The following is a 12,811-nucleotide window of genomic DNA, read 5'->3' as shown; positions in this document are numbered from 1 at the left end:
CATCGGCAGCGCATCATCGGCATCTTGCAAATCTAAAATGGCACCTCCCGCGCTTTGCCTTCTTCTCCGATTTAACAAAATGGCGCCTCCCGCGCTTTTCCTTCTTCCCCGCTGTTGTTAGCGCTGTTTTCCACGGTTTCTTGCGCGTATTCTTTTTCTTTTATTATTTTCCCGTCGTGGAGCGGACCCTCTGGAACACTTCCCTCCCTCTTCTGAGGTCCAAACGCTGCCCAGCTTCGAAACACCGGCCGCGCCCTGTATGCTCCACCCTCTCTCTCTCTCTCTCTCCTTGCTTCCCGACTCGCTGCCCGGCCCCATTGCAGCCCAGGAAGGATCAGAGCACTACCTGCCACCAGCCCGATTAGCTGGGAAACCACGGACCGAGGAACCCAGCCTGGCTCTGGACAGTCTCTCCTGCAAGTTTTGAAATCGATGATTGACGGTCGACGCCCGTTTCTCGAGTTTCAATGGCCTATTTTTTTTTTTCTGGCTCCGACCTTCAACACGTCGTCGGAGCTGCTGCTGAGTTGCAGGTAAGTTCATTTCTAACTCGTCGCCAGTGTTAGGTCCGTGAATGATTGAGACACGGACTAGCAGGAGAGAAACAAACAAGTCTTTACTGGTGAAAGGCATAAACGAAACTAACCAACAGAGGCTCTCTAGCGCCTTTTATACAGGGGTGGTCACTGCCGGTACTGCAGTCTGAGACCAGTTATTCTCTTAAAAGGTACATACACAACAGACCTCACCACCATGTGAATACTCGCCACCTCGGCGGTTTCAGTCATTGATAAAGTCATCTCTGATCACCTTCACCGCCCTCAAAATCCATACCTCCTGGTCTGCCTCCACTTCGATTAACTTACATCATTGGTAAATACTTTCCTCAAGCTCCCTCACACACTCCTAACTTTTACAATCTCCATAACACCGCATCTCCTATAAACTTATTCACCAGCTCCCTGGGTTTTGATGGCTTCATCCCCAAGTCTCTTGTGCTCTTCCACCATCATTCCACCTGTATTGTTTCCACCTCTGCATCCTCAAATCTGAGGGCTGCAGACTTGAGCCCCTCTGGCACATGACTGGTTTAGTCATTCACTGCTAGGTCTGGCTGGACCACCTCAAGCAAAACTGCCTCTTCCGCTCTGCAGCTAAATCTTCGTACTACTCCAGAGTTATTTAATAGTGTCTTTTGAAAGTGACAAATTGGATAGATAAAAGGAATGCAGTAAATATGGATTTTCCAAAGGCATTCATACAAAAGGCTTGTTAGAAAGAAAAATCATATGCATGGTATAAGTGGAGCTGTAGCAGCATGGGTAGAAGCTTGACTGATGGACAGGGAAGAAAGAGTTAGGGTAAATCAGTGTTGCTCGGATTGGAGAAGGGTTGGATATAGTATACCATGGGAGTCAGTGCTAGGCCCACTTTTGTTCTCTGTATATATAGATTACTTTAACTTGGGCATAAGAAGCATATCTCAAAATTTGCCACTGACACAAAAATAGAAGGTTTGGTAAACAGTGAAGAGGACTTCAGGAAGACAGACAAGTTAGTAGAATGGGCAGACAGGTGGCAGATAAAATTTAATGTGGAGAAATGTGAGGCAATACATTTTTGGAGAAATAAAGCTAGTAATGAGATGTATACACTTAATGGAAAGACAATGAAGGGTGTGGAGGAACATAAATCTAGGAGTTCAAATACATAATTCACTGAAAGTGTGAGTGTAGGTAGATAAAGTGATTTAAAAAGGCCTACAGCATTTTGGGTTTCATAAATTGGGGCATACAAGAGTAAAGAAGTTAAATTTGTACAAATATGTATAAATGTTAAGGTTACAGTTAGAATACTGTGTGACGTTTTGTGCCCCCCCCCCCCATAATAGAAAGGAAATTAAAGCCATAGAGAGCATACAGCTTAGATTCACTAGGATAATGCCAGGGATGGGAAACTATAGCTATGAGGAGAGAGGTGTGATACCGGGACTGTTTCCACTAGAGAAGAACAGACTAACAGGAGATTTAATAGCAGATTTTTAAATTATGAAACTTTTTTTAGGCCCTAGGAAGCAGTGGTAATGTTCCCCATGAGGTTTAAGTAGTAGAAGACCCAGCCGATGAACGATACAATCTCAATCGAGTTGAACCTTTGGTTGTGCTCATATCAAGACAATCCCAACAGTGAAACTTAAATTGGGGCTTCCCTTATAGGGAATGCTCTCCCCACCCTCCCTTAGAGCCTTATAGGGAATGCAATGCCACCGCCACCCAAAACAGAAACCAAGCCCTGGGAGGAGATAAATTCTAACCCCTCCTTCCATTACCGAGAAGAAAATGGACGTTTGTATGGTATGCAATGAAATTACCCCCCACCAACTCTGAGAAAAACAAGCTTGGCAAAGAAGGAAAAGCCACCTCAACCAGCAATCCCCCCCCCCCCCCAAATCACACCAAGACAAGCGGGGCCAGGAAGGGCAGAAGTTGTTTACCTTCCCTTGCTACCCCCATACTCATCGCCCTCCCTCTTGCCCCTCTCTCCATCTCCTTCTCTGTTCCCCTAGATGGGAAAGAAGCTTTTACTCAGCAAAGCCCACCCACCCAACAAAACTAATTTTGGTCCAGCCCCTCCCTCCTTTTGCTACTCCCATCCGCATATCTCACTCTCCCTATTCCTCGTCTTGCCCCAATCCCCTCCCCTCCTTTCCCTTCTCAACCCACCACTCCACCTCTCCCCATCCCCCCCTTTTCCCCCTTCTCACCTCCCCTCTAGTTCTCCTCCCACCCCCTTGTCCTTCTCTCCCCACCTTTCCCTTCCCTCTGCTCCTTCCCACTCCCTCTTCCACAACCCCTGCCTAAATCCAGTATACTCTCTTGCCCTCTAATCACGAAGCAAATGTAATCACCAGGATTAAATCACAAGGAACTTTAGGACCTATAACTTTATCCCACTTTACCTCCAAAGCAAGATATTAAAATACATATATGCCTAACTGAAGTTATAAAACTCATAAAATCAAACATTATTTTATAAATTATCCATAAAAAATAAATTCCTTAATAGCTTAGTAGGTTAATGTGCCATCTAGGTGTGCCCTCCCAAGCCCGCGACCTCTACTACCTAGAATGATAAAGGCAGCAGGCGCATGGGAACACCACCACCTCCAAGTTCCCCTCCAAGTCACACATCATCCTGACTTGGAAGTATATCGCCGTTCCTTCATCGTCGCTGGGTCAAAATCCTGGAACTCCCTCCCTAACAGCACTGTGGGAGTACCTTCACCACATGGACTGCAGCAGTTCAAGAAGGCGGCTCACCACCAATTCTCAAGGGCAACAAGGGATGGGCAATAAATGCTGGCCTTGCCAGCGACGCCCACATCCCATGAACGAACAATTAAAAAAAACGTGTGGAACTATGTCATACAGATTAGGAAGGCCGCTGTTATAATTATTGGTCTTTGCCAAAGTGGTGGTAGGGCTTAGTCATAGTATTCCTGGGCTATACAGGGGGGAAATCATCCAGAACTCTTGGTTGTTATACTGCACACATACACATCAGAAAAGGACAGAACTGGGCTTGGTTAGGATGTTCAGCGCCTGTCAATAGCCTGTCAGCATGTACCAACCCTGTTGACACTCACAGAAGAAGAATGGTATTTTTACAAAGTATCGGGCATTACCTGAGCTGGTGGAACATGTCAGTGTCTTCAAAAGAGTAAGGGAGAAAATTGTTGGGGACATCAATTAATTAATAATCATTAGTATAAGTATACATCATTTTTGGCATGGAAGTTACCCAGGCCAAAATTCTAGATAAGATTACTGATTGTAATGTAATGTAAATAAAACCATTAGTTCAACAAATTATTAAAACCAACTCCCAGAGTTTTTTTTTTGGTAGGCAAGGTGGGGAAGTGGGGTGGGGGGTTACTGGTGCATCTATCATATAGGAATATTTAAATATATGCACAGCAGACTTCAGACTGTGAGACTATCAGTTTCTCATGGTCACCATGTAGGACACCTCCCTTTTCCTGGAATCCTGATTTATCAAAACAGCTGCAAAGTTCCTACCTGGTATGAAGAAGGAAGCTGTAGACTGCAGGAAGATATCAATAAATTGGTCAGGTGGGCAGAACAGTGGCAAATGGAATTCAATCCGGAGAAGTGTGAGGTAATGCATTTGGGGAGGGCTAACAAGGAAAGGGAATACACAATAAATGGTAGGACACTGAGTAGTGTAGAGGAACAAAGGGACCTTGGAGTGCATGGCCACAGATCCCTGAAGGTAACAGGCCAGGTAGATAATAATAATCAACTTTATTGTCATTGTTAGTGCACAAGTGCAGTACAACGAAATGTAGGCTTGCGTTGTGTTGCGTTGGTTAAAAAGGCATACAGAATGCTTGCCTTTATTAGCCGTGGCATAGAATACAAGAGCAGGGGGGTTATGCTTCAACTGTATAAAACACTAGTTAGGCCTCAGCTGGAGTAATGTGTGCAGTTCTGGTCACCACATTACAAGATAGATGTGATTGCACTAGAGAGGGTACAGAGGAGATTTACAAGGATGTTGCTGGGAGTAGAGAATCTTAGCTATGAGGAAAGACTGGATAGGCTGGGTCTGTTTTCCTTGGAACAGAAGAGGCTGAGGGGAGACCTTATTGAGGTGTATAAAATTATGAGGGGCCGAAATAAAGTGGATAGAAAGGACCTATTTCCCTTAGTAGAGGGGTCACAAACCAGGGGGCACAGATTTAAAGTAATTGGGGGAAGGTTTAGAGGGGATTTGAGGGAAAATGTCTTCACCCAGAGGGTTGTGGGGGTCTGGAATTCACTGCCTGAAAGGGTGGTAGAGGCAGAAACCCTAACCCCATTTAAAAAGTGCTTGGATGTGCACTTGGGATGCTGTAACCTGCAGGGCTACGGACCAAGAGCTGGGAAGTGGGATTAGACTAGATAGCTCTGTTGGCCGGCGCGGACACGATGGGCCGAAATGGCCTCCTTCCGTGCTGTAACTTTCTATGATTCTATGTATCTGGAATCTAAAACTCAGAGGTAACCATGACCACCAAGAATATTAAACAAAAATAATTCACAAATGTTTTGTTAATCTAAGTTATCATCTGGATTAAAATTATGACCCAATCTTTATCAGTATGCTTGAAACAACAGGAATTATTTTTAAACAGGAAGAACAGATTTAAACTCAGTTGTGCCGAGAGAACACTGATTATTCCTAGTAGCTGGTTTTATCCTTCAATCAACCTACCTGCCCTCAAATCCCTGACACAGTCCCGACACTTGTTTATTATTGGACCACCATTGCTTCAATCTTGTATTATTCCCATCCCAGCCAGTTTCTTGTATAAATTATACAAATAATATCATTGATACTAACAGTCTCTTATCTAATCAGTTCATGTATGTAGTAGAGATAAAAAGAGAAACTATGATTGCCAGAAAAAATTAGCAGGCCTCTTAGCACCTGAAATAGAAAAGGCAGTTTAATATTTTAGGTGAAGACCCTTTGTGACAACGTTGATGATGGGCTGCACCTAAATCATGCAGCTATTTCTCTTCTTTAGATACTGATTAATCTGCTCTGCATTTCAGCATTTAGTGGGTCTATTTGAGATTTCTAGCATTTGATATTTTTCTCAATCTAAAAGTGTAAAACAGTATCTTTGTTTTGCATATAATTTCTTTTCATTTTATAAGAAACAATTTCTAAGAACCACACATTTATATAGTGCCTTAAATGTAATAAAATGTCCCAAGGTGCTTCACAGGAGTGTAATCAAACATATTGGGGCTGAGAATCTGCAGTGGGTGCATAAGTAAAGAAAAAAAGAGACTTGCATTTATATAAGCGTCTTTCATGACCTTAGGACATCCCAAAGCACTTTACAGCCAATGAAACACTTTTGAAGTGTAGTCTCTGTTGTAATGTAGGAAACGTGGCAGCCATATTACGCACATCAAACTCCCACAAACAGCAATGTGTTAACAATCACACCATCTGTTTTTGTGATGTTGATTGGGGGATAAATATTGGCCAGGACACCGGGGATAACTCCCCTGCCCTCCTTTGAAATAGTGCCATAGGACCTTTTACGTCTACCTGAGAGAGCAGACGGGGCTTTGGTTTAACATCTCATCTGAAAGACGGCACCTCCGACAGTGCAGCACTCCCTCAGTGTTGCACTGGAGTGCCAGCCTAGATTCTTTTTGTGCTCGAGCCCCTGGAGTGGGACTTGAACCCGCAACCTTCTGAGTGCTGCCCACTGAGCCAGGGCTGATAGACTGCACCTGTTTAGAACCTCCGCTGCTGACTACCTGGACACAGATATGGGAAAGTATATTTTAAGAATTGGGACAGAGCAAGGGGTGGTATCCACTTTCCCGTGACATTAAAGAGGCTCAATACTAAGCTTTTAAAGTGCCCAGGAAATTTAACAGACCACCTCAGTAATTTTAAACCTAACACCACCAGACTTGAGTGGTACTCCAAACCGTGTCAAACCCCTAACACTTTGCCTTAGTGCATTAAAAATTCACATCAGGCCCTAACTCCCAAAGACACGCTGCAAATCCATACACACCTGAACCCGTTTTGCAGCGACAAGTGGCAGGAGAATTTCAACCTTAATAATTGAAGAATTTGACAAAGGGGGTATGATTCCTGCAAAACCTCTCTTGTATCCTGGTACAAAGAGCCTGAACGCTTCGAAGGGGGGCATATTAGCTTTCTGCTAAAGTAATGGTAATCTCGTTTATAGACAACAAGTTTACGATCTCATTAAACAGAACACGCAAAGGAATTCTTCTGCATATCGGAAACTGAAAATATACGTGAACAGTAATTTATGCTTTCTTTTGAAGAATTTTTCCTTATGAGCAGTTCTCATTTTTTAAACGGTAACTTTTTCCTACCTTTTCTCCGAAAAAAAGACTGATTCCGTTTAAATCACTGTCATCAGCTCCTGTCCCGTGTGAAGATCGCTGGAAAACTGATGAAAGATTCGAGTTAAATATGGTCAAGCACTTCCTCATCTGCTGCTGCAGAGTCGCTGAGAGTGACTTCAAGCGCCGCCCACCAGACACGGGACGAGCTGCTGGAGCAATCAATCAGTTCCCTGAAACAGACACCGCGAACGGAGGTGCAGTGTGTGCAGGTGCATCTACTAGCTGAGGGCAAACCCTTAAACATTGATTAAGGATTCATGAAGGCCTGTGAGGGCGGATTGAAGAGAAGGCATTCTCAAACGTCGTCTCATTCCCATTCCTTCATATACACTCTCATTAAACAAAGATGCTGTTTTAAGACACAAAATAATATTTTTCAGCAAGGCAGTTGAGCACAAGATTTGCTTGTTCTCAATTGGTGAACATGGTTATGCTGCTGGGTTTACCCTCGAGGCTCCCAAAACAGGAGGAAGAGTAGCACAAGGAAGGCAGCAAAGACCTCAACAGGCTGCAAGATGAGGGCAAAGGAGGCCTTTCAGAAACAGAAGATCATACCTGAACCTGGCAAAGGAGCAGTGTGTACGGTGGCTGCATTTCCACAGGGAGACAGTCCCTTACCTGTGCCACCTGTTGGAATGAGAATTGGTGCCAAACACCAGACTGTGACAGGGAAGGTCACCTTGGCTCTAAACGTTTATGCCCCTGGCTCCTTCCAAACTTCTGGTGACATTAGCAACATCTGTGCTGTGCACACGGCGATCCGGTAGGTCGCTGATGCACTGTTTGCGAGGTGACAACAGTTCATTTGATTTCCTATGAAGGCTGACAAGCAGGATGAAAGAGCGCTAGGATTTGCGAACATTGCTGGATTTTCTGAGGTGCATCTCATTATAGACTGCACCCACATAGCCCAGTGTGCTTCCCATCAGAAACCAGCACTGTTTTTCAACAGGAAGGGCTTCCATGCACTCAATGTTCAATTTGTTGTGACCATGGGCAGTGACTCATGCAGGCCTGTGCCTGGTTTCCTGACAGTAGTCATGATGCATTCATACTGCGCCAGTCCTCAATACCCTTTCTGTTCCACCCAGACCATCAGGTGGCAGATTGCTGGGGGACAAGAGGTACCCCCTCACCAACTGGCTCATGACCTTTTTCAGGAACCCTGGCACCAACGCAGATATTATCTGAGCCATGCCAAAGCTTTTGACTGAGCAAACCATTACGCCCTGACCTTCCCTGTCACAGTGTACGATCTGGTGTTTGGCTCCAATTCTCATTTCAACAGGTGGCACAGGTAAGGGACTGTCTCCCTGTGGAAATGCAGCCACCGTACACACTGCTCCTTTGCAAGGTTCAGGTATGATCTTCTGTTTCTGAAAGTCCACATGCTGTAAGGGTTTACTCAGTCAGAAACATTACGTCTTGAAACAATGGTTTGTTGTCTGTACTGCTCAGCTAGAGTCTTTCAGTCCAGTCCAGAGTGAGTATCATGATTCATAATAGTTTGCTTCATGCTCCAGAATCTTTCAATACAAAATGGAGTTGGGATATCCATAACTTGTTCTTCAAGATGAGCGTGTTCCTCCTCCTGCAGTGGTCTGCTCCCTGTATTGTGTTCAACTTGCCCTGCAAAGAAGAAAGGAATGCGTTAGTATTAGATTAGTGAGAAGTTTTGACGATATGCATGTCAGAGTATAATAGTGTTACTGGTGTGTGAAAGATGGCAGCGGTGGAAAGAGGTGAGGGAAGTAATAGTGAGGACAGTAGTAGGAGCAGAGTGCTGCAGAAGGAGCAGAAAGAGGTGGAGTGAAGTGTGCTGCAGTGATTGAAGGAAAGCACTGGGAAGTGGGGAGGGAAGGGCTTTGAGAGCTGGGGAAACAGGTAGTCCAGGGCTAAGCAGAGAGTAATGAGAGACATGAGTTAGGAGGTTTACCTTAGCTAGCCTTGTGAGGTCATTGAACTTTTTTCAGCCATCTCCTCGGGGAGATCCTCCTGGTGCTCACCTGCTATGCCACCTCTGCCCATTTGTGTTGGGCAGCTTGCCTTGAAATCTGCCAATGCTATTTACACTTCATCTAGAGCCATCTTTTGTTTCTTAACTTGTCCCATTACCATCTCCTTTTGCCTTGCACCATCTCTTAATCTCTCTTAATCTCTCCTGCCTTCCATCCTATCACAGACCTTCCCTTTTGTTCTTTCCTCTCCTCCCCCCTTTCCCTGCCCCACACTTGCTTAAAAACCTGTTCCATCTCCAGCTTTTTCCAGTTTTGCCGAAGAGTCATCGACCTGAAACATTAACTCTGTTTCTCTCTCCACAGATGCTGCCTGACCTGCTGAGTATTTCCAGCATTTTCTGTTTTTATTTCAGATTTCCAGCATCTGCAGTATTTTGCTTTTGCCTTGAAATCTTCCTGTAGCCTGGTGGATAGAAGATGTCTCTTAATCAGCCAACCACCTCCACCAATACCTCCAATACAGTGCCAGAAAAAGGAGGGGGGCCCTAGTTGCTTCTCTGCTTTCCATTATCGACAATCTTCAGTGACAGTTGCCTGCAGCCAAAGTGAACTTCCCCTTTAAAATGTGCAGGCTGCCTTTAAATGGTGTCAACAATGCATACCTATTTTATTTAAATTAATTAGGAGCACCAACTTGGGGCCTCAGCTGTGTCCACGGATTGGGCGTATGCTCCGAGCGTGGTGTCCATTCTGCACCCAAAAATGGGCTTAAACCAATTTCAACCTGATGGTTTCTCAACTATTTTCATGCACCCTCATAACTGCTGATATCAACAGCAGCACCTTTAATTTTATTGTATGCATTAATTATTGCAAGTTAAAGTTCTTATTTTAACTTTTCATCATTTTATTGATCAAATAGCAGAATAGAATCAAAACACCAGCAACCACTTGTATTTATATAGCGCCATTAATGGAGAAAACATGACAAAGTATTTCACAAAGCAGAATCAGATGAAAAGCAATAATGAAAGATTGGGGAGATGACGAACGTGTGGTCAGAGGGTCGTGAGTCTTTGGAACTCTCTTCCTCAGAGGGCGGTGGAAGCAGAGTCTGTGAATATTTTTAAGACAGAGGTAGATAGATTTTTGGTAAGCAAGGGGGTGAAAAGTTATCGGGGGTAGGCGGGAATGTGGAGTAATCGGATCAGCCATGATCTTATTGAATGGCGGAGCAGGCTCGAAGGGCCGAGTGGCCTACTCCTGCTCCTAATTCATAAATATAGGCTTTGAAGAGGCTTCTAAAGATAAAGAGAGAGGGGGTGAGGTGATGGGGTTTAAGTAGGGCTGAGACAGCTGAAGATCTCTACCACTAATGGAGGAATGGAGAATGGAATGAATGCACAGAAGGTCAGAGTTGGAGGGACAAGGGGAGCAAGCTGCAATATAGGGCTGGAGAAGGGAAGGTGAGGTGAGGGAATGGAGATATTTGTTAACAGGGACAAGGATTTTGAATGCAATGCGTTGGACGACAAGAAACATCTGGAGGTTGGCAAGGACAAGTGTGATGGGTGAGTGGGACTCAGTGTGGGACAAGATGTTTCAGTAGAGTTTTAGATGAGCTGGGATTTGGTAGTGAGGGAAAATGTTGCAATAGCAAACTGGAAAGAAATGTAGAACAGAAGATTAAGAAAGTTCAGAAAAGGAATAGGAGAGCAAAGGAGATGCAGAGAGATGAAAAGAGAAGTAAAGAATTATTTAGTTTAGCACTGGGGTGGAGGAGAAGAAGACAGGCACTATTGGGGGCAGGAAGGTGTAAGATTCTGAAAATTGTAATAAAACCGCTGCTACCATGTGGAGATTGAAATTGCGAACAAATTGTGAGATGATAATGGACGGATTCAAAATGTAGGAAATCAGTATGTGTTCTTTGTTTGTGAAGACACAAAATGGTGGAAGTCAGCAAGGGGTCCTTTGCCTAGTGGTCAGCATGGTCCTTTGTTTGAGAGGCCACATGGACAAGGAAGAACATCTTTGACAAGGAAGTCCCACCCCCACACATCTCACAGGAACAGGAATGTGTCATGCGGAAGGAACTTCAATCAGGGAAGGTTTGAAGTGAAACTGACCTATCAGAGGGAGGCAGAGAGTAAGATAACAGAAGTAACCCAGGGGAAGGAGATTCAAGATTCAGAAGGAACACTGAAGGAACCAAGAGGGATTCAGAAGAAGCCCAGAAGACAGAGCAGGAGGAAGAATGAGCTGAGAAAGCTGGCCAGTCTATGTTTCGACTTACAATTTCCCTGGACCAATCATTCAGAGATAGAGTATGTACGAAAGTCGGCCATAAGCTTAGATGTTGTTAAAGGGGTACTTTTATGTATGTTTGAATTGTTAAGGGGGCACTTTTATGTACGTTTGAATTAATAAGTTGTAGGCATATTCATTGCCGATAATTCTTTGAATTTATTGCCAAAGGTGCTTCTATGCACACTCGAATTTTGAACTATAGTGTGAATAAAGACCAATTTTATTGATCACATCCTTGTCTGTCATTGTTAATCTAATTCATAATTCTCGAGGTCTGAACAGTAGTAAGAGAAAGATTTACATAATTGACGACCATGAAGGGACCTCGAGAGGAAAAAACATTTTTATAACAATGTCGGAAAAGAAAGTGAGAAGTATGGAGGATTTGGTAGCAAAATATATTAATGGAAAATTTGATACAGATAAACCATGGGTTAGAGATATTGTGCACAACAATGACCCTGTACAAAAAGCAAAGGAATGGACGGAAGGTCCATTTGGAAAGGTTCCATGGTATAAAGCGATATGGCTGTTAGCCTATCAAAGACAATTAGTTCAAAGTAAGAAAGAGATTGAGCAACTGAAACAAAAGGCGAGCGACAGGGAAACAGTGGTGAACCATTTATTAAAAGAGTTAGAGGAATTAAAAGAACAGAGACAAGCTGAAAAAGTAAAAGGAGAAAGTAACATAGAATACTTGCAGTGTCAGGTGATGGAGTATTGGTGAAGAGCTGATGAATGGGAGAAGGAAAGCCATAAGCAACAGCGACAGGCAGCCTCGGCTGAGGAAGTGTTAAGCAATGTTTAAACAGCATTTAAGGTGTTGCAGCAACAAAATGCAGGAGAAGCTGATCACACTAAATGCCGAAAGGAAATTGAGCAATTGAAAGCTCGTCTATCGGTAGAGAAGGGGATAATATGCTTAATGACCCCAGAGGAAGGGGATATAGAGGGGGAAGGAAAGTGGTCTGATGATTGGCCACAATACAGTGAATTGAGACCCCTGCCAGAAGTACCGGAGCCTTTGGTTCCACCGCCAATGAATCCTATGAGGCAGCACAAATGTGGTCCCCCTGTAGGAGCACAGAATAGAGGGGTGTTACAGAGTGAATATACCATACCGTATAACACCACGCAATTGAAAGAAATGGTGGGTGATTTAGGGAAACTAATAATGGGAGATGACCCTACAATTATGTTTCAGGAAGTAGCAGCTGCGGCCGCGATAAATGTGTGTGATGAACCAGAACACATTAAGATGTTACTATTTACACTGTCTTACCAACCGCCACAAAAAGGGGTGCAGGTACATTGCAGGAAGTTAAAGATCAAATCACGATAGCAATAGGGTATGGGTCAGGTAACCCATTCGAACAGGTGGGCAAAACTAAGCAAAGACCCGGGGAGAGCCCTGAGAGTTATGCAGAAAGGTTGTGGCTGGTATATAACAATGCCTCTGGAGGGATACTTGTTAGAGCTAACCTTGCAGCAGGGTCCCTGAATCATTGGCTGTGACCATTAATAGCCAATAGCCTGCCACATATTAGTGCAGTGACAGAAGCATGGTAT

The 12,811-nt window shown here is 44.1% G+C and overlaps 1 protein-coding gene across 1 annotated transcript in view; it reads right to left on the bottom strand.

Annotated features, from left to right (window-relative positions):
- Positions 1-7,167, bottom strand: part of LOC147112643 (adhesion G protein-coupled receptor F4-like) — a 158,378-nt gene extending 151,211 nt beyond the window's left edge. Inside the window, exon 1 of the mRNA XM_085997110.1 lies at positions 6,942-7,167. Within this exon, the coding sequence (XP_085853236.1) occupies positions 6,942-7,061 (120 nt within the window). The 5' untranslated portion in view covers positions 7,062-7,167. The remainder of the gene's footprint in view (positions 1-6,941) is intronic.
- Between the last annotated feature and the right edge of the window lie 5,644 nt (positions 7,168-12,811).

Source organism: Somniosus microcephalus, chromosome 9, assembly GCF_052327205.1.
Source record: "Somniosus microcephalus isolate GS21.2 chromosome 9, FLI_Smic_1.0, whole genome shotgun sequence".
NCBI lineage: Eukaryota > Metazoa > Chordata > Chondrichthyes > Squaliformes > Somniosidae > Somniosus > Somniosus microcephalus.
This window is presented reverse-complemented; position numbering and strand designations above follow the sequence as displayed.